The sequence below is a fragment of the Acyrthosiphon pisum genome, chromosome A3 (assembly GCF_005508785.2).
Source record: "Acyrthosiphon pisum isolate AL4f chromosome A3, pea_aphid_22Mar2018_4r6ur, whole genome shotgun sequence".
In the NCBI taxonomy this organism is placed as follows: Eukaryota; Metazoa; Arthropoda; class Insecta; order Hemiptera; family Aphididae; genus Acyrthosiphon; species Acyrthosiphon pisum.
This window is the reverse complement of record NC_042496.1, coordinates 6,193,264-6,219,204: the sequence shown is the minus strand read 5'-3', so window position 1 is coordinate 6,219,204 and position 25,941 is coordinate 6,193,264. Positions and strand designations below refer to the sequence as shown.

General features: G+C 27.7%; 4 protein-coding genes across 7 annotated transcripts in view; 2 read left to right on the top strand and 2 right to left on the bottom strand.

The window, feature by feature from the left end:
- Positions 1 to 25,941, bottom strand: part of LOC100159667 (proton-coupled amino acid transporter 4-like) — a 98,382-nt gene that overhangs the window by 26,770 nt on the left and 45,671 nt on the right. The gene's annotated exons all lie outside the window — the stretch shown is intronic.
- LOC100144890 (macrophage migration inhibitory factor-like protein) lies at positions 12,377 to 15,993 on the top strand. The gene is given in 3 exon segments (NM_001126157.2): positions 12,377 to 12,602; positions 14,871 to 15,043; positions 15,797 to 15,993. Coding segments are annotated over 3 exon segments (360 nt in total). The 5' UTR covers positions 12,377 to 12,494; the 3' UTR covers positions 15,876 to 15,993.
- LOC103309364 (macrophage migration inhibitory factor homolog) lies at positions 18,693 to 19,762 on the top strand. 2 transcript variants are annotated; one of them, XM_016804185.2, is made up of 3 exons: positions 18,695 to 18,848; positions 19,363 to 19,544; positions 19,623 to 19,762. In XM_016804185.2, exons 1-3 carry the CDS (start codon positions 18,741 to 18,743, stop codon positions 19,708 to 19,710), a joined length of 378 nt encoding a protein of 125 aa, XP_016659674.1. In that variant the 5' UTR covers positions 18,695 to 18,740; the 3' UTR covers positions 19,711 to 19,762. The 2 variants fall into 2 exon arrangements, with proteins under 2 accessions (XP_008182851.1, XP_016659674.1); XM_008184629.3 differs by having other exon boundaries at positions 18,693 to 18,848; positions 19,363 to 19,741.
- LOC100166498 (splicing factor ESS-2 homolog) lies at positions 19,059 to 24,066 on the bottom strand. Its single transcript, XM_001951929.5, has 6 exons — positions 23,727 to 24,066; positions 22,144 to 22,303; positions 21,687 to 21,806; positions 20,835 to 20,935; positions 20,139 to 20,767; positions 19,059 to 20,062 (listed from the first exon to the last, which is right to left on the bottom strand). The coding sequence occupies exons 1-6, from the start codon at positions 23,775 to 23,777 to the stop codon at positions 19,756 to 19,758; spliced, it is 1,368 nt and encodes a 455-aa protein (XP_001951964.1). The 5' UTR covers positions 23,778 to 24,066; the 3' UTR covers positions 19,059 to 19,755.

The window sequence follows — 25,941 nt, the reverse complement described above, 5'->3', positions numbered from 1 at the left end:
ATATATTTTTTTAATTAAACAGTAAGACATTTCAATATATGCGTATATATTGTGTATATATTTTATCAGAATTTTAAGTGCTTAAAATAACTTTCAGGGGGTGCCAGTGGCAGCCTTCTGCATACCCTGAAAAAGAGGCCTGCGCACACCTATGGTAATAGTTAGAAAAACAGACAACAAATTAAGGAAAACTGAGATTTTTACACAAAACTAGTTTTCAAAAAAATAAATTTTATTTTTATTATAACTCTAAAAATATAATTTTTTTGTAAAATTAATTTAACGTACTGTTGTACTAATGCCTAATAGTAAAATAAATTACTTTATTCACAATAATATCATCATATATATACATAGTAAATATAGCAGTATTATATCATAGGCTGACTGACCGTCTTCGCTCAGAATCGTTTTTTGTATACAATGATATTTTTATATCATTGAATTCAAATGTAACACCATATAATATTACAGTGACCCACTTGTAATCAGCTACTGTAGGTACAGCAGAGTGACACCCACTTACCCGCTTTTTTTTCTTGTACTTGTAGGTGGTTAGTGTTAAAAATAAATTATTGATTACTAAATTGTGTATCAGGGTTCGGGGGTAGGTAGTTAAATTCAAAATTTGATACACCTTTATTTTGTTTGATAGCCGCCACTAAAATAAAGTCCACAGCGACGACCTTTAGGTTTTGACCGCTAATATATCTGCGAGACGATGACGACTTGTCCTCTTATATTTTTTTTTACGTTTCTCTTTTATTGTACTATAATATTATTATTATCAGTGTACATCAGCGCTGCCTCTTTTACGCTACGCCGAATATTTATAATATATTACGTTTCAGTGTCGGCGTTCGTGGAACAAAAGTTTCACCGAAATGATTATAATATGAATATTACAATTTACAGTAAACGATCGTTTCTGTTGAACATACCTAATTAATATGTATTTTTGTTTCAATAAACCAAGATGAATATATTGATCACGTACTAGGCAGCTGGTATTTCATTCGGACCAGCGAGACTCGAAGACACATTTTTAGATTTCATCGGTTCTCGTCAAACAGGTAGGAACCTGGTACCTGGTACAAGCGCGAATCTTGAAATCGCAAATACGATGCCCATACGTCGTTGAAATCCGCATTATAAATCACACATTCACACATCTTACACCGGTTTAGAGCAATTTATACATTACACAAATAATATATTATGTACACATAATATCACTCGTGCATATTATACTACACGCAACTCATAATATATAGGTACTTATAATATTGTATTAAAGCATTTCAAAACACCGATATTATGTTACAATCCGTTAAATTACTGCGATATTGTCACACACTAAATAATAATATTAAAATATTATAAATCGTCGAAAACATACTGTTATTTTGATTGTAAAAATATAATGCTTGTATGGGAGACTAAAAACAACCTTCAGATATAGAAAGATATAGAAGTCTCAAACATCGACATGTAATAATAGTGTTAGTCCAAAGGACGTATTATACATTGTCATGGAAATCGATAAAACACGATAGGACGGGTACTGTGTTCAATAATTTATAACTCATATAATGTACAATGGCCACATATGCCACGGACAGTTTGTTTTATAGAAAAAAACTCATGTACCTATCTAGTTATAGTTACAGTTGTCAAAGGACTATGGATTGATTTAAAACCGACGTTTATAATCTTGGTATAATATTATGATCTCAATTAACATACTAGGGTAATCGGATGATACGAGCGTTATAGGCATTGCCATTTATATCCGATGGCATTGAATTTTTCAAGATTAGAATGATAATTGTATATTTTTTCTAAACGGTTATTTATTTACAAGGTGATTATTTTAAACCCTTATTTTATTAAAAAGTATCAACATTTTTGGAAATATTATTTTTACATAATTTGAACTATTTGAAGTCGTTTTAAAACAAAATTAGCGAAAAAAATCATATTATTTACTATATTTTATTTTTTTCATATTCCAAGGTCTTAACTTTCTGAAATGACATAAAACATTTTCAATTTCAATTTCATATTCATATAAATTAGGATGTTTTTCTTAGAATTTCAATATATGAAAATCGATTTTCAAACCAGTGGTTTATTTATTTAAACTTAAGATAAGCCGAGTGGAGTGGCACAGGAGTATGAAGCAAAATTGTAGGTCTACTACTCAAAGAAACTTTAAATACATTTATTTACTAATCTTTCGATAGTATTCTGCTTTGAAATACGAAATAAAGAAATATAATATGCTATAATTAAAAATATTGTTTGTATTGCATTCAACTTGTACAATAATATTTTAAATACATTGAGTAATAAGTAAAATTATATGAAGATTTTTGAATTTTTGTATGATTGGAATATCAAAGTAAATTTAACATTCGAGACGTGCAATAATAATTAACTGGAGTATATTATTATGGTAATGTGAACCAAGAACCTTTTGTTTAAAATAAACTTTGGGTTTTTTTTAAAATAATATTTAATATTCTAATTAATTGTGTGATAATAATTTACAGTAATTTAATTCAACTTTGAATATTGTGTAAGCGTTTTTGATAATTTAAGTCATTCGTTTTACGATGAAGGTTGTTTAAATATAAACTGAACAATAAAATAATTTGTACATTCAACTTTCAACATTTTATAAAATACATACATTGTATTATAAGTTGTTAATTACAATTTACAAAATGTCATATAAATTTACATAAAGTACCTTATCTTTTTATGATATAAAATAATAATTAGAATATAAATATGAGAGCTGTATAATTAGTTCAACTTATTTTTGTTATTGCATAAAACTAAAATATAGGTATACTTAATTACGGTGTCCAAGTAATTTAAATTTAAATTGATTAGTGGACATCACGGAACATATAATAATATTGTCCACATAAATTATATAAATGTATTTTTAACATGATACGCATTATTCTTTACATGCTTCAATTTGTTTTATTATTAAAAAACCATATTTCAAAATTTAAATGTGTGATGTTTTAGTTTTTAATTATATTCCCAGAAGAAAATATTATTTGAATCGTTTTCCAGGCGCAGTTAACAAACGACAAGGTTAAAACAATTTTTACAGAGGGACTATGAAGGTAATGGGCTGCACCCAGGTCCAGTTTAAAATGCAACTAGTGTTAACCTTATTGTTTCCGCTATAATTGCATCCTTCTATGATATTTTTCTTATAAATGTAAATTTATTCTAGGGGTAGCCGCCTACCCTTCAACCTTGAGCCAAACCCATAACATGGTTCACACAAGTCCCTGTGCGGTATATTTTTAAATGACATTATTTAAAGGGAAATTCCTTATTCGGAGTTGATGGCTAAGGTTTTTTTTTTGAACAACACAATCTGGATAGGTTTACAAGTAATAAATCGTGAGATTCAAAATCGCCAAACAGAATTATAATTATTATTTGTTTTTGATATAGCCATATAGGGTGATTTACTAGTTTGGTGAATAGGTACTAATAATATATTATCCTGAGTACATTAATAAGCTTAATAGGTAACTCAAAAATACTCGTTAACATTTTAATTGATACACATTAATATTTTCCAAAATATCCTCTCCAACAATTTAATATTTGCAATAAAAATGATTGGTTCACGTTTGAAAAAAATTGTTTGCATCGATACAGGACACTTCTCAAATTGCATAAAATCAATGTATTTGAAAATATCGTCCTTAAGCGTATATACTTAATATTCTAAGAATCAGAATTTGAATACTTTTATTATTTTAGGGTAAATGGGGATGAACTTGCTCGGTGAATCAGTTCGTAGTCACATGGATAAATGCTTAAAAGATAATATGTAAATAAGTAAAGTAAGAATAATATACGTCAATATACCAACGGTATATTAACCGTGTGTATCTCAGTTGCATCAATACCTGATATATTAATATTTTATACGATGATCGTTTAGAAAACTCATAACCGGAAGGCAAAAGATAGCGTGCGGAAGGCGGAAGGTAGCGTACGGAAGTCAACGTGATAGGTATATTACACATATAATACAGAGCGTACCTATAGATTACACAGTTCCACATTATTATCGTTTATTACAGTGTTTAACAATTTTTTCTGATATTGTCTTTATCTCAAGATTGTACCTATTACGAGTGAGCGTCACACATCTCCGTAGAAGTTCGATGATCGTAAAAAAATAAAGCAATCATCGACAGACGTAGAGAAAAAGACGTTTATACGAATGAAACCTTTATTACTGTATAGGTAATATTGCTTTTTATAATCAAGCACGCCTATGAGATCAGAGATATTGAAAAACGCGCAAGTACATCAGAGTAATATCTGAGTAATAATATTGTACCTATTAATAATTTTACGTAACTAAACGTTTTACGTAATAGTATGTAGGACGAAGGTACGTTCTATTATAGACGATATTTTAGATAAGTCACGAAAAAGTCTAGCTACACAATATGATAACTGTTCATAAGAGAATTTGGTCCAAGTATAACAATTAACAATATACGAATAATTATGCACTCGTAATTGGAGCACGTCGTATTCTCGATTAGATATCTAGATAACCCCGGCCTCCCGGAGTAGGAGAAATTATATTGTACCCATGTGTAAATGATAAAAATATTAAGTAGTAACATATTTTATTCCATGATTACAGTTTTGAAGGGTTTTCCTCGAAAGAATCGTTTTTATTTTGTTTGTATACCTACTTGGGTATCAAATATAATTTGTATTCAGTCCCCAACAGATCGTTTTTTAGCTCAATTGAACGGAACGCGTCGATACAAAATATAATATACCGGTTTAGCAGATTAAATATTATGTATGATATTATTATTGTTCAAATACTGGACTTCAACGATTTTCATCGACCGTGACAACGGTTGTTTTATTATCAAATTTCGAACAATGACCATTCATGTAGTCATACGACTCGGGGTGACGAACGGACGGAAAGTACGTGAAATAGACCGAGTTATTATAAATAATTATTTCCGTCGTCCACGCTAGATGGAACATGTATGAACATGTAAATTCAAAATTCATACGGTATAATATAATTCTATAATAATATAACGAAGAGAACACGAGCAAGATCTCTGAAGAATAGAAAACAGCTGCGAAACTACAACTACAACTGTGAAAATATTATTCGTCATAATGTAGAATAGGTGCTTTGTGCTGGTTTGGGAACCACACAGGTATGTATAATATTATTGTATAATATTATATTTTACTCCTTCGTACGAATTAACCGCAATCGTTCACTAGCCGTAAATCTTATAACATGCTGTAGGAAAACAACAACAGTAACAATAATAATAATAATAATAATAATGATACGTTCCGAGCAACCGTGTTTATGTTATTTTGTGTATAATAATCTGTGTAACCGTAGCCAATGTTATTATATACGTCTACTGTCGTCTAGACGTCACAATATATTCGAGAATACGGACAAAACGAATGAAATTGCATTTTATATTAAATTGTTTTAAAAAAATATAGTAAATTTACTACATGCTATAAATGCTAAATGAAAAATGCTTTGGACTCCAGAGATAATATCATTATGTTATTATACAAATATAACCATGGAGTGTACAGTTGTACTATACACTTAACTAATAAGTAGTAACAATTATAATATAGTGCGATACCTATAGGTTGGTGGCGTAATACGTTAAAAGTACTGACTTATTACTTATTTATTATGATATTGTTAAAACTGCAGTAGTTGGCATTCGAACTGTACCCAATACATTTTGTATTGATGACCTATGTACAGTTACTACGGTAGAGAATATATTACCGCAAACGCAATTTATTAATGATTATAATATTGATATATAGGTATTAGAAATTTATAAGAAACCGTTATGAATACGGCCATGATTATTAGGATCAATAACAATAATAGGTTATTCAGCTATACATTATAATATTTAATTACATAAATGTTAAAGTTTACGAACACAGTGAAAATTAACCCGTATGGTCTTTGGTTAAATCTTTCATAACAGTTATTGGTTAATCTTTAAATTATATTTTATCGTATAACGTTGTGTTATTAAATAAAAAAAGGTGGGTAAGTGGATGTCGCTCTGCTGTACAGTAGGTTACAAGTGGGTCACTGTATAATGGATAGTATTAAATTTGAATTCAATGATATCAATAATATCACTGTATAAGAAAAACGATTCTGAGCGGAGACGGTTTGTCAGTCTAGATATTAGACATACATATTATAGGTATACTTATCTATAGTACCTATTATTAATAATTTTCAAATTAATCATATCACAATATCCATCAGGTAACGCGTATACATCAACAACAAACCGTGGTACTATCAAAGATATATAATAGTACCTATACTTTAGAAGTTTCAACGCACAAATAAAGTATACTATTATACTGAAATATACCAGTATATAATATACCCACAAATAATATTATACAATCACAACAAAATAACTAAAATACTTATTTCAGGTTTTTTAATATGTAATTTCGTCCAAATTTGAACTTAAAATGACTATAAAAATAAACTGTGCTTATGTATTTCTTAGAATTTTTAGTAACAGAATTAAATATTTACGTGGAATCTTGTTTTAAATTTTCAATCCTTAAATATAAAAGTTGACCATTTTATAAATTTTTAACTACAAAATAATTATTGAATCTTAAATTTGATAAATTTTGTCAAAATTCGATCTTCAAATGCTTATAAAAAAAAATTGTGCCTATGTATTTTTAATATTTTTCAAATGCTTTTGTAACAATACATCAGGAGCCTTGCATTAAATTTCCACGCTTTTTTACTAAACAAACAAAATTGTATTGATATTTATAGAAAAAAAACTAAACAAATGGAAAACTAAGAATGTCCGTAAACAGCTCAAAAAAAGTCAAAACATTTTCAAAATTTTATGGTGTATAAAAATATGAAAATATTAACATTCAGTGAAATTTTCAAATATCTACAGTCATTCGTTTTTTAATTACAATTAAATAAGAAAATCGTCACATGAGAAATCGAGTGAATATCAAATGTTGTAAAAATATGAATTTCAAACGCTCATAAAATTTTAATTTGACTTTCTTGTAGACATTTTTTTTTGAGAAAGGTAGACAATATTACGAGGAATCTTGTATTACATTTTCAAATCTTAGATTTAAAAAGAAAATTTTTACGAATTATTAACTCAAAATAATTAGCTAATTTTCGTGATTTTTACATATTATATTGTCAATTTTTGAACTTTAAATGCTAATAAAAAAATATGTGACTAAGGATCTTTAATATTTTTCAAATGTCATTGTAATAATATATTAAGAGCCTTGTATTAAATTTTCAAGTATTTTTACTCAACAAATAAAGTTTTATTGGCATTCATAGAAAAAAAAACTAATAAAATTGGAAACTGAAAATGTCCCTAAACAGTTCAAAACAAATCAAAATATTTTGAAAATTTTATCATGTATGAAAATGAAAATATAAACAACCAGTGAACATTTCATGTATCTACGGCCATTTGTTTTAAAATTACACCCAGTGCCGCAACTACCGGGTGTGTAAGGTGTGCATTGCACATCGGCCCCCAAGGCCCCAATACAATATAGGGCCCCAAATCGATGTGTTAAAATTAATTATAAAGCTGTGGCTGAAGAAAATTAATTTAAATTGAGAATAAAAGAAACAAATGTGTTCTTATTATTAAATATTTATAGTTAATTATTGTAATCAAATTAAACTCAAACGATTCAAAACTTTTTTGCGCAATTCTTTAAGTCAAAATCGTCTCAGTGGCATTTCCATACTGAACATATATTGTAGAACTCCCGAGATAAATGTAGAGAAAGTCACATTGACAACTTTTCAAACGCAAAAGCGAAGAAAAACCATTTTGTTAGATCATTTACAAAAGTGTCGAAATTATTCTATGATACTATTTTTATAGTACAATAAATTATACAATTAAATATTTTTGTTTATTATTTGTTTGGATAGCTTAATATAATAATTTATTTACATTCTGAATATTTAGGCCCCAAATTATGATTTGCACATCAGCCCCATAACGTGTAGTTGCGGCACTGGTTACACCAAAAACCAAAATCAATTTTCTCGATAACAGATTTTGCGTAAAAATTCCCGTTTTCCCTTAATTTTTATATGTTGTTTTTCCCGGTGCTTTTGAAAACTATTGGAAATTTCAAATTTTGACCTCCCGAATACACCAACTATATTCACTTTCCCATCAAACAAGATACTGTTGAAGAAAATCGAAGCAGTTTTACTGCCCCAAACCGTGATGACAGACACAAAAATAAAAAATAAAAAATAAAAAAACACACATCATTGTAAAATCAATAGGTACATTCATCGTCCCACTCAGAATCTAAAATATAGGTATACATTATATTATATATATGTCCTTTTTCGAAAGCCGAACACCAAATTTATGTGTGATCTACCATTTAGGTATAGTCGTAAAGAGGTTGAAGAAATAATCTATAAACAGTGTTTATTAAACACCCTCAGAGTCTCAAGAAATATAACTTAATTTATTGAAAACGATTCAGTAGTTTTTGAGTCTCAAGCTAACAGACAGACAAAGATTCATTTTTATATAGATATGCATAGGTACCTATTATATAATATATGTAAGATACTAAGATGTATATTATGTAAGCTGTACTACCCGACTTCACCCGGGGTACAATTAATCTATCTTTCTATCGTTTTCCGTTTTACTTCAGTTGAAATATATAATACAAAATTACAAACACAATAATAAAATTGCAATGAGTAATTTTATTATTTGCCACTTCTTAATTCTGGACATATTTTTTATAATAATACAAAATAATGGAGCTTCCCTTTAGAATATAGATTATGAGGGTTAAAAAAATAAGCTATTAACACCTTCAGAGTCTCAAAGAAGCGGTTACTATAACTTTTATTCAAAAGGGTCCAGTTGTAGTTTTTGAGTTTATAAAGGACATACAAAGAAACAACAAACATTCATTTTAGATTCTGAGTGAAACGATGAATGTATTGATTTTACAATGATGTGTCTTTTTTTTTTTTTTTTGTGTCTGTCAACACCTTTTAGGACAGTAAAAGTGTTTGGATTTTCTTCAACAGTATCTTTTCTGATAGGAAAGTGAATCTAGTTGGTACTTTGGGGGGTTAAAAGTAAAAATTTCCCAGTAGTTTTCTAAAGCGACGAGAAAAACAAAAGAAAAATTAAGGAAAAACGGGAATTTTTACGCAAAATCGGTTTTTCACAAAATTGAATTTGGTTTTTGGTGTACTTTAAAACAAATGACCGTAGATACATGAAATATTCAATGGTTGTTTATATTTCCATTTTCTATACACGATAACATTTTCAAAATATTTTGATTTGTTTTGAGCTGTTTACGGACATTTTCATTTTCCATTTTTTTTTAGTTTTTTTTCTAAAAATATCAATAAAATTGTATTTGTTGGATAAAAAAGCTTGAAAATTTAATAGAAGGCTCCTAGTATATTGTTTCAAAGGCAGATGAAAAATATTAAAAATTCATAGGCACAATTTTTTTTTTATAAGCATTTAAAGATCGATTTTTTACAAAATTTATCAAATTTAAAATTTAATAATTATTTCGTAGTTAAAAATGTATAGAATGTTCAATTTTTATATCTAAGGATTAAAAATGTATAATCATTTTAAGCTCAAATTTGGATGAAATCACATATTAAAAAACCTGGAATTATTATTTTAGTTATTTTGTTGTGATTGTATATTATTGAAACTTCTAAAGTATCTTAATATATATAAATCTCGTACTATTATATATCTATGATAGTACCACGATTTGTTGTTGATGTATAACGCGTTAATGCGTTATAAGTACCTAATTTGGAATTTATTATAGATACCTATTATCGGTCAATTTTTTTTTAACACCATAGATAAGTACCTATATAAGATACCTTATACCTAGACTGACATACCGTCTCCGCTCAGAATCGTTTTTCTTTTACAGTGATATTATATCATTGAATTCAAATTTAATACTATCCATTATACAGTGACCCACTTGTAACCTACTGTAGTAGAGCGACATCCACTAACCTTTTTTAAAACGTATTTAAAAATTATAAAATGTTCAATTTTTATATATAAGGATTGAAAATTTAAAACATCGATTCTCATAAATAGTTCATACTGTAACCAAACAATGTGAACAATCTATAAATTGTTTGAATTGACGTAACTTATTGTAAAAATGTAAAAAAAGTTTTAGATTTTTTTTCTTATATATATTTTCAAACTTACTTTTATATCGACCATTAGTTACTTAGGTATGTATAGTAAAAATTAATATTTAAAATATTTAAAAAATAGAATAATATGTGAATAATATGACATAAAACAAATTTTTGTATTTTACTATATCATGTCATAATATACCTAGTATAATACAAAAATTTGGTTTTTTTCCCGTCTACCACGGTAGATCGCGGACCCGTGCTGTTGGTACGTAAGCATAGGCGCAAATAGCGTTTGAGATTTGGGGGGCTAATAGGGCCTTACTTTGATAATATTGAATAAGCTTAAAACAAAATGTAGGAAATGTTTGGGAGGGCTATGGACATTTTGGGGAGGCTTAGCTCCTAAAGCCCCCCCCTATTTGTGACTATGTACGTAAGTGTATAATTCAACTCTAAAGTATAAAAGTTATACAGAATTTGTCGTTTTTACTTAATTCCACCTACGGTGGAGTAATATAATCAATTTATATAAAATCCTATTCTAACTTAGCCGTAGGTACTAAAATCCGATCATAAAAAAAAACAAATTTAACTCTTTGTAAATTAACTTATCTTCTTCTCAGAGGTCTAATCTACCCACAAACATTAATTTATATGTATATATATATCTAACTATATAAATACACAGACTATAACTATACAGACTAAACTCTGGAACTACTTATCAGATATTGTATATATTATATATATTATGTATATTGACAAAAGATAATAATAAAAATCTACAAACATGCCTGATTATCTAATAGCAACCAATATATTATACACCGGTGAATTTTCCTAAAATTTTCTTTCATATAAACCTTCTCCGTGAAATATTCTTTCGTTTAAAAAAATATCAAGAAGATCTGATAAATAGTTCCAGAGTTTGTAGCCAGTACAGAGATTTTCATGTTTATATTCGCATTTTTATAGTTAGATATTATATTATAATTTATATTTAAAAAGTAAAGTGAATATTTTTTTTTTTCATTATTATTATTATTATTATTATTATTATAAAAACCCATGGAAACCATTTATAAGCAAAAATTTCCATCGGAAATCTCAAAATTCCCGTTTGAGCCCCTCCCGGGGTTGATCCTCTATTCTTCTCCCTTTTTGAATTAGCCTATCTTTTAAATTGGGCTAAATTACACACAGTGTAAAAAATTTCATCAAGATCGGTCCAGTAGTTTCGGAGTTTATGCCGATTAAGATTAACTTTGTGACACGAGATTTTTTATATATTATATAAGAAAGATATAATATATAAAATTTAGGTATGTAAAAATATGTTTTATATTGTATTAATTTTTATATATCTATAATCTATAGATTTATACGTAATATATGTATAGTAAAAAAATACTATAGGTATGTGCGAGGGGGGTTGAAGTGGTTGTGAGAAGGCATGTAATGAAGATTATTATGTAGGTACCTACCTATTGGCTATTGATGTATATTGTATAGCGTGTGTAATGTTAAAAGATTCAAATATAGGTAGATAGGTAGATAGGTGCATACTAAAGATCTGTAAACGGTATGAAGTAAATAAATGAAAATGGTGGTTTTGAAGAGGACATAATAAATAGGATGAAGTTTCGATGAATGAAGTGAAGAAAAGCGTCTGTAGTTTTGTGAGAGAAGACTATATTGCTTGTTTAGAAATATACTATAAAGAATTATACGTTTGCAGAAAAGTTGATTATTTGCATTTTAATACTATACTTAGTGAAGCACTGATGCCAGTTATTTTTTATGGCTGTACCATGTTATTACCGAGTACTTATGGTTAATTATAGGTTGATAGGTAGGGACTAAAATCTATAAGAGTTATAGTTATATCTATGTGTTCATAATGTATTATAGATAGGTGCCAATATAAGAAATAGGAATAGACTATGAGATAATGTCTGTTGCGTCATTCGTTTTTTAATGAATTTATAATTTTTTTTATTTATTACACAACAGATGATTGAAATGATAAATACGAAGTACCTATAATATAATAAGAATATCTCATAAAGTAGTTAATGTACTGGAGCTATACTATTGGTCAACTTGTCTAACGTACCCATAACTTCATTAATCAGTTTAAATTATTCATAGAGGTTATTTAACTTAAGACAACAACATGCCAACTTTAAGCATTACTACTAATTTACCAAAATACAAAATTCCATCAACATTTTTAGCTGATGCATCAAAATTAGTCAGCCAAGTACTCCAAACACCAGAACTAGTAAGTTAAATGTATTACCTTTTTATATTTTATTGATACCTACCTCCTACGACTATACCTGCATTTCAATTTGAAACAATATATTATAAAAATTTTCAAAATATTTCTAATTTTAATTTGTAGTGCTTGTACCTATTCTGCAGATCTAAACTTAGAACTTGAGGTCAAAACATATTTTGTTTTTCTAGTTTCGACCGCGTTTAATTAGGTACACTTAATTGTCATCATATACCATTTACCTACATTAAAATATTTTGCCCAATGACAGTCTTTAATAGTGAAGAATTGAATTGTATACAATTTTAGGAGCTTACGAGTAATTATACTGCTAGACTGCCTCTAGTTGACACCACCTAGGGAAACTTGGGCCATATTGGAGAAGCGCATAAATAAAACAAAACGACTCGTGGTGTAACAATGTTTAATTTTGATATCTTCCTATTAACCTAAGATACACAGGATTTTACTTGAATATAGGTATAAAATATATGGTTCTTTTTTAATTAAAAGGGTAGGTACACCTCCAGGGAAGTCCCATATTAATTTCATCAAGATCTGATGAAAAATTGGATAGAGAGCTTAACTCCTCAACGAATCAGTGGCGTGATTAGGAATTACGCCCCTGCAACGAATAACATTTAATCACTACCTCGCTGAATAGCGATAAGTACAATGGGTTAGTTTACACATCTACTGTATACATTTCTAAATGTATTGACGGTTCTTTTTTAATAAGCAGGGTGGGTCCCATTATGCATATAGTTTTGATGAAGATCTGAAGAAAGCCTTCAGAATTTCAAAGATGAAGAACGGAACTCTTCAACCTACCTATAATCATTCCCGATAAATAGTGTTTTAATTGATTATATTATATATTTATTATTTCTAAATCTATTTGTTTCTTTTTTTTTAAATAAATAAAACAGGTATTATGATACTGATAATGATAGGTAGATAACCAACGTAAATGTATCTGTATAGATTATGTAGCCTCATTTCTGACAGAGATCTCTCGTCGTGTTGTATATTTTTATTAATTCATCGCTATATCTAAGTCAGATAACTAGACAAGCAATTATTCCCATATTCGTAAGATGATTCATTTGAAAACCGAGCACGTATCAAATCAAGGCGATGGTGCATTGGTGCTCCTTCATTTCGTTTTATAAGCGTTCGGGTATAGAACTAGCCACTAAGTATGACAATGAGCATGATTTTTCAAGTTTTCGTATTGGAGTTTAAATATGCTCACATTTGTGAAAGATTTGTCGTTACTTTCTTTAGATCTACCTATTCTCCAAAGTCCATAATATTTCTATTCCTATTTTATTTAATTTGTTTCAGCTAATCTTTGCTGTCTCATACGAGCAGCGTGTTTAGCAGTTTACGTACCCATTAAAAAAATATTTAAAAAAAACAAAAACTGACTTCAAATGAAGTTCACTAAATGCCACTAAACCACTAAAGAGAATAAAATAATTTTACTTTAAGCAGTATATTATTCAGTAACTATTCCAAATCAACCTGAACAGTGCAATCATTTATTTTTTTTTTGATGTTGGTGCCAAGTTACGCCACAACACTCTCGTGCACCGGCAAAACATCAAAAAAAATATTGTAGGTACTTATAGTTCGGGTTGGTTTGAAAATTTGATATAGTCACCTTATGTTACTTAAAAATATACTTTTGGAATTAAATTATTAATTTTTTTTTTAGTGATTCTTATGTACTGTTTTTAAGTCGGTTTTGGCTTTTTTTTTAAGTTTTTTCTTAATTAAATTATTTATACTTTCCCAAGTATATCTAACTTTATAGTTTGTCAGTACCTATATAATGTGCTTTTAACTTGTTTAAAATATTGAACAATAAAAATGCACCTATTATATATTATTTACTGTAATATAGGTACCTACCGATTATATATAGGTATATTACCTATATGGGCTATGTTATTAGTTATTACTTATTACTTATTACAGTAGAACTTCCATATAACGGTCACCGAAGAGTCTGTAAATAATGACCGCTATTTAGAGGTGCCCCTCCTACAGAGGTAGAATAACACTAGGAAAACACTCGACTGGACTAAAAAAATTGACTGTTACATAGAGGTGACCGTCCTATAGAAGTGACCGTTAACGAAAGTTTTACTGTATATAGATACCTATCTTGGTAATCTATACATCAATATAAATTAATTATCTTAACTATCACTATACCTATCTGTATATATGATTGATCAAATTTAAATATTACATTTTTTTTAGTATATTGCTGTGAGAATCAAGGCTGGACAACAGATGTTTTGGTATAATAATGAATCGCCATGTGCACTAGGAAACTTAACCGGAACTGGAAACTTTGGAATCGATGAAAATAAGCATTATGCTTCAATTATATACGACTTCATTGAAAAACAACTTGGCATACCGCAAGACAAGTATATTTGGTTTTAAATTAATTATATGTACAAATTATGTTTTATATCTATATATTCAGTTTGATATTCGCCTAATTATTAATTATTATATTTTGTTGATATACATTATTAATAAAAACACCTAGTTTATTAGCAATATAATTATTTAAATTTAAAAAAAAATCAATAGACTTCATCTAAATAAATTCAAGGATAAATATTACACTTTTTTTAATCTTAAACTTCCGTAAATTTTTGCTATAGATACTTACATACAGTCTACATTACATTTTTAATATTGATGAAAATCTTTTAAAAGAAAAACAATTGTTTTAACAATTTGAAATAAAAATAATTATTTGTTTGGTTACTGAATAGTGAATACAAATATACAATAATACTAGCTAAGACCTAAGAGATAATGTTAGTAAATACATAAAATTATAGAATTATAGCTTAACATTAAAAAATAAATTAAGTTATTTAATGACTAGGTATATTGTACAAAGTAGGTGCCTACGTGCTAAGTACCTACCGTTAATATAATATATTCTTATTCATATTATCTCATTTAATACGGATCTATATCTATACATAATAATTAATATGTTAGCTAGGTGCCCATGTTTTATTTTAAACATAACATTCTATATTACCTATGTTTGGTAGTTTCAACTTGTGCAGTTATACCTAATTAATAAATATGTACAATTTTTACTTTTACAAATTAGTAGGTACTATTAATACAAACATTATTTTATTGCTATGTTGTAGATTTTATTTATCATTCGTGGAACAAAAACCAAGCAATATTGGAGTCCGAGGTACGACTTTAGAAGAGATTATTCAATAGAATCTGACAAGATATTCGATGATTATGTGACAATAAAATATTTGTGTTTTTTTTTTTTAAGTCTTTTAAATCTATTGTGTAATAATATTATAATACTAATAAATAATTCATTTTAATACTGTATACTTTTTTCTGAAACTATACAATTGTCAATTATTAAGTAAGGTAGTCGATAGGTAAATAGCCTAAAGTACACGCAGTCTAAGGATGAACCATTTTATATGCCAGTGGTTATTTTTGTTTGCATTATGACCATAGGTGGATAATGGAGATCCTATAAAATATTAAGAAGGGCTCAAATATTTGGTAGCAAACAGATCTCTACACCCCAATCAAACTAACTGTTACATGTGACTCAAACATAATTAAATATTTTATTGTAGAATATGTAGAATATTAGAATGTAGTAATGAAAGCAAGTTTATTGTTATCATAATAGCTATTTATATTGGCTATTGACAAGACATATTTAAGTTAATTTTATTGATCTATTACACTTCTTGTTGAATGTGTTTAAACTAGGGTATAGAAAGAATATTTAGGTAATGATGGCAATTTTAGATTAAAAGTAGGTACTAGAAAAGTAATTGTAATACAAAAATACAAGTGTGGACAAAATTGGATTGTCCCATTTTAAGTCTTACCCAGGTTTCACCAATATAATTTTAATGATAACAATAATCCAAAATCTAGGTACAAATCACAAATGTACAATAATTATATTAACACAGTTAAAATTCAATATTATTTGATATTGTATATTGTGATATTGGGTATTAGTCAGTAATCGCAGTATGTTATCTTAAAAAAATGAATATCACATAGTTTCCATATTTTAATAAATTATTAGGTATAATAAAAATATTTGTTTTGTAGGTACCTAGGTTTCTAGGTACCTACTGAATAATAGTAAAAAAATATTATCCATATATAATTATGTAACCTGTACTAAAGTACAACATGGCCTATTTTCTAATTTTTAGGAGGACTATAAATTCAAATAAATTATTTTGGGGGACCTGTAAGCCTCCCTCCCGATCACCACTTATAATTACGTCATACTTTGTGCACCACATAATCTTAAAAGTGCACTAAAAAAAAAAAAATGTTTTCCTGAGATTTTATATAGATAAGGCAAGTTTCCATGTCCAACCGTACTGTATATTATATATGTGATATTATTATTTTTCAAATTAAGTTTTTAAAAAGAAAAAATGTAGGAATTGTGTTCATTGGGTGTAATGCATAATTAATTAATGTACATCATGTTTTTTATGACTGTGTATGTATCTTCTATACTCATTTAAAATACTAAAAAGAATAATAAAGTAAATACCAAGGAAAATATTATGGATTTTAGTCGTAGTGATACACACGACATACCTAGTCTAGGCAGTGAATTACTAGAATTAGTGAGTGATGGTTTGATTTTGAATAAAAAAATAAATTGATCGTTATAAATATAATTGAGTAAACTATAATGAATTGTAGATAGTAGATACTATAAAAACAAAAGAAAAATAGACCATAATATAACTATAATATTATTATATACATTTTACTATTCTAGGCTCCCTTTTATCAGTCAAACCCAATGGGACAACTAGGGCTAAATGTTGGAGGGGCTGTAACCCCCCTGATATTACATGAAAAGTAACTCGTAGGGGGAAACCCGCCAAACCATCAGTACAACAGGTGTCGACTATGGCAATTGGAATAAAAATTCCCAGACTACAATACTACTCACAAAAACATGAAAATGATTTAACAAATATTTTTTAAAAGCTATTTAGTGCAATTGCCACATTATTAATAGTTAATTACAAATATATACTTATAATATAGGAATGTACTTATCACTAAAAAAAAATATATATAATAAATAATTTTATTTTGTAATTTTGATGAATTTGTAAAAAAATTAACTTTAAAGGCTCATAAAAAAAAATTGTGACTATTTTTAATTTATTTTTATAATTGTGTTGTGAACCAGTTATGAGGAATTTTGTTTTAAAACTTTTTTGAAGTAAATTTAAAAAAAAAAAAAAACTAAAAGACTGAACAATTAAAATGTCTGTAAATAGTCCAAATAGACCCAAAATATTTAGCATTGCATTTGATTGATTGCAGCCACCGGCACCGCGCCAAGCCACTTATTGCAAGTTTTAATTTCTAAAAAATTAAACAAATTTCACCTATTGGCTGTTCGCCTGTTCATTTCATTCCAAACAAGTGTCACATATTTATCAATGGCATAATTACAACAAATAGTTTATTAATCATTACTATTATTAATTTATTTTAAGGTAATAGACAATAGTTAGTACTATACATGTCGTAACTCTCAATTGATTTTACTTATGAACTGCCCAATTAGACAAACTCTTTAAAATTATTTTAAAACTTTTAAATCATTGATATATCAAATATTTGATAATAAATAAATACCCACCTACCTACCTTCTTATGTTTATAGGTACCAATTAATACTGAGTCATTGAGATTAATATCAATTTCACATGTTAAAATATTATTTTTATATTTAAATTTATTATGTAATTGTATATAGAAAAAATAATCATTTTGTTACACAATTATAAGTTATAACTTATAATAATTACGTTTTTATCATTAAAATAAAAAAAAAAACAAAAACAAAAACATGACAGTATATCGGACTAACTTTTTTTTGTTTGTTAATATTCTAATCACTATATTATGTGATAAATAATTATGAATAAATATTTATTAATATATTGGCATATTTTATAATAAGTTTAATCTATTTAGTCATTATTCTAATGTAACTATTTAGTTTTTGATAATTGTAAATAAAACTCTTACTAATTCAAACACAAAACTAAAATGCCAATTTTGCAAATTGATACAAATTTGTCAATGACTAATGTGCCGTTAGATTTTACAGTAAAGACTTGTGAACTAATGGCAGATGTATTTGAATCACCAATAAAAGTAAGATAACAAAATATTTAAAAAATCATTGTAATATAGGTAGTTTTAATATTTTTACACATGTTTAATATTTTATTTTAATTTTATATTTTTAAAAACTAAGCTCTGGTATGGTGATAAATTGGTATGATGATTTGCATTCTGACTTTCTGAGGATTCTTTTTGTGGGGAGACCATACGAGAATACTTGGGAAAAAATTCTTAAAATAATTAATTGTTGAGATAAAATAGTATTATAATTGGTATATCTTAACAAAAAACATTGTGATTTAGTTAAGAAATTATAAATTTAAAAAAAAAGAACAATAATTGTGTAAATTACTATAATAGTTAATAGATATGATTTTTAAATCACAATTTAGAAGGTTAAATAAAGGTGTTAATTTAACATTTATTAGTATCTTATTATAAAACAGTATGTACAATTTAAATTATATACACCTAATTATTGTTAAGAACTTGAGATATTAATTAATACCTATTTTAATTTGTACATTTCACTTTTTAATTATAGTTTTGTGTTGTGCACATAAATCCTGATCAAGAGATATATTGGTATGGGTTAGATGGTCCGTGTGTCTTAGGAACATTAAAACTAGTACGCGGTTCTGGAAAAATCAGTCCTGAACAAAATATTATACATGCCGAAAAACTTGTAAAACACATTAGTGATAATTTAAACCTAACCAATAAGAAGTATAAGCATATACAATTATTATTTATAAAAATTCAATGTTTCAAATATATAACTAGATTCTCAATTTATTATTTCAGTATATCAATATCATTTGTCGAACAAGATGCAGACAATGTTACAATATTTAATACTACTGTATCAAACTTTTTGGAAAATAAAAATTAAATATTAACAACACAGTACAAAAACATAACTTGTGTTTCAAATTATTTAAAAGAAATCTACAGCTCTTGAACGTTTGGAAACATTGATATTCAATAAGTTATCAGTAAGGTTTTTAGGTAATTCATATGGTTTTTTCTGATTAGTAGGTGTAGATTTTTTAATATTGCTTTTTAATCCAGAAATTGATGGCGATCCAGATGGAGTTGTATGTGGCGATGGACTATAAGATGCTCTTAATGCAGCATCTCTTCTTCTATCACTACTTATACGGTTACATATAAGTCTTTGAGCTGCTGGTGACATAGAATTCAATCGATCCAATGGACTACTCATTAAATTAGAAGGCGATGGTCTAAAATATTATAAAGAAAACAAATAGTAAAATTAAATAATATATATGAATGAAAAAATAAAATAAAATTCCTTACGTAGATAACTGTTTTCTGGCTGTCTCCAGAGCTCTAATTTTTTTATTTCTATGACCTTCACTAGCTTTTTCAGCAAGTGCGTGTGCTAATCTTTCACGTTTGGGCTGTTCAGGTATTTTGAAAATAGGACCAGAATTATGAGGAGTCAGTGGGGTGTCACTACCATCTAAACGGAATGGAGTACCTTCAATTTCTCCCCAGGTCATCAGTGGGCTTTGATTAACACCAGGAGCAGGTGATGGAGTTTTAACAAATCCATATCCATTAATTTTAGGGGTATTAGACGTTAATTCTTTGCCATCAACTCCAATTTTTCCATCCAATTGTCTTGTTTGCATGTGTGCTAAACTGCATAGTTGTTGTTTGTTATGCCTTTCGTCAAATGGATTTAATTTGAGTCTCGTGTTAGAATGGTCAATTTTTTGTCGTTTGGATGCCATATTTATAAGTTCGTCTTTTGTCAATGTTACTCCATCAGGAATATACATAATAAAGTTTTTGTTTTTAAATGCCCAGGAATCTAAATTAAATGCACGTTCTGTATTAGATGCTTGACTTTCAATTGAAGGCACTTCAAGTTTATCAACCATTTCTAATGCTTTTTTTTCACCCTCAAATAACCATGCATTCTAAAAAAATTATAAGTTTTATATTAAGTATATATTTAATTTAATAAAATTATTTATAATTTAAAACCTTTTTTTTGTATTGAATTTCCGCTTCTTTAATGATTTCATTAAAACTATGATTATCTTCACTTGTAGTATTGCTTAAAAATTTGTCCAATCCAATAATTTCTGAAAAAATTTTTGTGTAATATAATTATGTATAATATAACTAAATATGGAACATTAGAATATTTTAATAATACATTTGCAATTGGTCATAAATTAATAGCCAATAGATCCAATTGATTTATTTCATTCGCTACATTAAATTATTCTTTTGGGTTAGCATAACCATTGTATAAGGAATAAGAAGTATGCTCAAGGATAAGACTGCGCATATTTTTTAAGGGGTACCTAATGTAAAATGTATATATTATGTAACCAATAATAAATTTAAGGTAACGTCACACGACACATGTATACATTTAAGCTTATGCAATGCAGTATGCACAAAAAAACAAGGTGATGCATATGCAGTATGCACGCACTAAGACGAAAATACGGTTCACGTTGAGCATAATTCTTGTTTCTTATACTATAAGAATAACTACTTTAATTTCTAGGCAGTACTCATCCGGATTATCCCAACTGCCACAATATCAGAATTTATTCTATTTCGCAATTATTAACATCTTAAATTATATTCTATACAACTTATGTTCTCATGCTTAAATGCGTGAGAGGAATTGTAGGGTTCAAACCAAAAATATTGTTTTGCTTGAAATTTTATGGCAGCACTTTCCATGACATGTAAAAAACGATAAACCACATATAACAATAAAAATGAATGTAGTCTTAGCACCTAAAACCCGATGTTGTGGTAGTCGTGTTAACTTAGGAGTACTGATTAAATTTGTTTAAAAATATTGTATCTACTAACCAGTGTCTTTTGATCTAGAATCATCATGTTTGCCATCATCTAAATCTGTAGGATCAACAGTTCTACTACTCATTGGTCCTTTAGTTGGCTGTGGCGTTTCAAATGTATCTGGGCTAGCATCTGTGGAAGAAAAATGAAAATACACTAATATTACTGGTAATAAATAATACCAATACTATTGGTGATCAATAGGTAATGGAGAAAAAAATAGAAGATATTAGTTAGTATTTGATTTTTTATCACTTGCATAAATTTTAAATAAAACAATCGTGTTGATATTTTTTTTTCATGTCTTTTAAAAAAAGTATGATTAGGTACGACAATGACAGTTTACCAAATATCTTCAAGATTTCTAATCTGATCTAATCAGAATTTCAATTCCTATTCTATATTAATGTGTTAAGACTTCGGATTTTTTTTTTTAGTTTTGAAACAATTTAATAAATTGTAAAACTACCTGGTTGTTCAATAAGCAATCGTTTGCTTAAACTATACTTTTCATATATTTCTCTTAATTTCTTTGTATCATTTTGTTGAACTGCATCTAAATAATCTTTTTGGGCTTTCCATTTTTCCAAGTCTGGAAAGAAATCTCTTTCTATAATTTTACCAATACTCTGGAACAAACAAAAAAAAGTAATAAATTAATACTTTATAGGTACGATTCAAGGTAAATATTATGGTTAGTTTTTGCTTGGACTTTTATGGTTAACCAATTATGATGAATGGTAAAAAAATAAAATTGTAAAATGTAAATTATAAATTTTCAGTTATAAAAATGTTGATGAACGTTTTATTTATTTTTAGATTAGTAATCAATCTCCAGACATCAAAATTAAAATTAATTTTGTTTTTTTTTTTTGCACTTAGAATAACATTATAATTAGAATTGTGATTCCTTTTGGACAATATGCTAGATAGAAATGTGTGGCCAAATACCTACTTAAAGTGGCGAAATTTCACCACCTAAAATTGAGTGTGGGTTCTAGGTAGTGGTTAAATTAAATGGTTTACTAAATACAGTAGTCGCCAATTATTGGACATAAGGTTAATTGACTCGTTCGCCTATTGGACTCAAGTTTAAAATGGTCTTGTTCCAATTTTTAAGTATAATTACACACAATAAAAATGTTGTCTGTTAGACTCCATACACCAGTAAAAGGGGTCATTTGACAATATTAGACAAAATTACAGGGACCACTATTGCACCAAAAAGCCGAGGATTTCGCAAAAAAAAAAAAATACATGAGGTATAATAATTATACTTGTATTACTATGTGATATGCTAAGGTAGTTTTTGTAATATCCATGCACATAAAATGAATGTTGGTTTTTAGATTCATTATTAGTGATGGCCATTCCAGAAGTAAATAACCTACTTTACAGATAATAAGCAACTTGATAAATATTAAGAGGACGTGATATCTGCGTTACGTGTTTTCTCCGTCTTACAAGTGCGTAACATAGCAAATAATACGTTAAACAGAACACGTGTAGCTCTGTTAGCTTAAAAATTAGTTATGAGTATTTTAAAATTGTAAATTGTTTGTGCATTTTAAAGTACTCATAACTCGCTTAAAAATTAAAATATAATAAAAAGCTCACGAGGTTGTCTATATAATAATCTTACCTTTAGATTTTATAAGAGGTTAATGTACTCTAATTTTTTAGCTAACGGAGCTACACGTGTTCTGCTTTGCGTATAATTTGCTATGTTACACACTTGTAAGACGGAGACAACATATGCGGGTATCACATTCTCTTAATCAATAATATTTATGTTTATCTCTTATATTAAAAACACGGTTAGTCTCCGTCCTTCCCCACAAGTAATATATAAATTGAGATGTCTAACCTATAAGAGATATTACTATTATTATAAATAAATTGGTGCCAGTTGTACTAGGTACTTACAAAAATATATTCTTATAAATTATATAAGTATTTTTAAAGCCATTGAAGCTATATAGTCTAATCAAGATCTTTCCAATTTCAAGCATAAACAAGGTACATTGATAGAAATATGTTATTACTTATTACCTCTAAATACTCCTCTTCGGGCAAAACTGTCTGTTGTTTCTTTGCATCCATCTTATGGCATATGGGTTAGATATTTGTATGAATAAGAAAATATGTTGCAATTTACACAAGATTGTAATTTATAATGATTTGACACTAAATAAATGGTATAAAATGACACAAGTCTAGCAAAACACTGATATGATTTCAAGTTATAAATTAAAATTATTTGTAAATAGTAAAATACTATATTATGTATATATTATAATTTGTATAGTAAATTATAATGTGAAATCATAGAAATTGACAATTATTACGACTTAAGAGTTACGAATACGATGTTGTAACCTGCAACAAAGAATAATATGTCTATGATTGTAATATGAAAAATGATAACGCAAAAGTAAGTGTTGATAAGGACTAATCCGATGTAGGAAGACAAAATATTAACACTTGGAGCGCTATCGTATGATAGTTAGGCGGTTTTCCCGTAGATAATATATTTGTATATAATATATATTCTTATATTATCTATGGGTTTCCCCCCGATGCGTAGTCGGGACCACGATTTAAGATATTTATCAATCCACTGAACAATCTGCTATATAGATTAGTTAATGAATTTAGGAACACACGGATTATACTGGTTAGATACTTAGATATCGGTCGCCTAAATTCGCCCAACTATTTGGGTTCGGCCACCTTTGTCCTAAACCTCCACTTTTCTCGATTTTAAAACTTGTGACTTTACTAAGTTACTGAATTTAGTAAATTTACTGTGACTTACTAAGAGGCTAAAATTTATTTAAATGCCCAGCTTTATTAACTACATACTTACTCATCTGAAATATAAATTATATGATTATCTGATAAATAAACAACTGAATCATTTAATGCCTAAAGGTGATAGTTCTTCAGTTGTGAATTCAATTCCATCACCATCATAAATATTTTGAATCTCAACTATTTGAGGATCTATGCGTGGTTCACGTGGTTGAACTATTTTATTAACTTCAGGGGTGATGTCTAAGTATGAAGTTGTTTCAGGGCCACCACCAGTTAACATGCGTGATTGCCTTTCAATTACAAACCCTTGTCTACTTTTACTTTTTTCACCTTCCCAAAACCGACGTAGACATATTTTAGTATCTCTCTATTTTAAAAATTATACAATAATGGTTTATAAAAGTTAAAACTATACAATCATATTTGTCAGTAGTAAGTAAGGTATTTACACTTTGGTTTGAATTAAAACTTAAAGTAATTCTTTCCCACGCATTATTATTTTCCCTATTATTAAATTTATCTGTTTTTTTAGATTCAACTAAATGTTTTTCTTTTGAAATACAATATAGGATAATGGCTTTCTCTTCCTCGGTTATATTAGGAGCATGTATAAGCAGTCCTGTAAAGTATTTAAGTAAAAGTAGGTATTCAAATACTTTTTTAAGTATTGAATAACTTTTTAAATACTTTTTTTTGTATTAAATACTTTGGTTTTTTATTTTGAACATTTTATTTTTATTCGAAATAATTGGTTGGAAAAATATTATTGTCAACTACAATAATAGAAATTAGAATAATAGTTTTATTTAATATTCTGTATTTATGTGTTAGCCGAAGCCCAAAGGTTTGTGAAAACCAGATTTCTAAAAAAAGTTATTGAATATTGAATAACAATATTTCCTTTAAAACTATTAGATAACTATTAGATTACCTACTACCTATGTGTTTATATTACGATAATTAAAAACCAAAAGTATTTGAAAAGTATTCCAAATACTTTTTTCAAAGTATTTGAGTAGTATCTTAAATACTTAAAAAAAAATGTATTTAAGTATTTACTCAAGTACTTTTTAAAAATATTCTTTACATGACTGTGTATAAGCGTTTCATTTTCTCATCCGACATTATAAAACGATGGTCCCTTTCACACGTCTACGCTTAACACCAAAATCCAAAAGATGAAAAGACCACAATTTAAGAATTTATAATACCTAGTTCAATAGTTGGTACCTAGGTGGCTAGGTAGAGTATAAATTAAAATACACGTTGTTATTGTTATAAGTTATATCATCAGTATAATGTTTACGGATAACACTGAAGTGAACATACCGACATGGGTATTTAAAAACGATTTTTATTTTCATAAACCTCCCCATTACAACGAAACACATAAATATTGACTAAGCAAGAATACAATTTAGGTATCTCATAAGTTTACCATTAAGAGGAC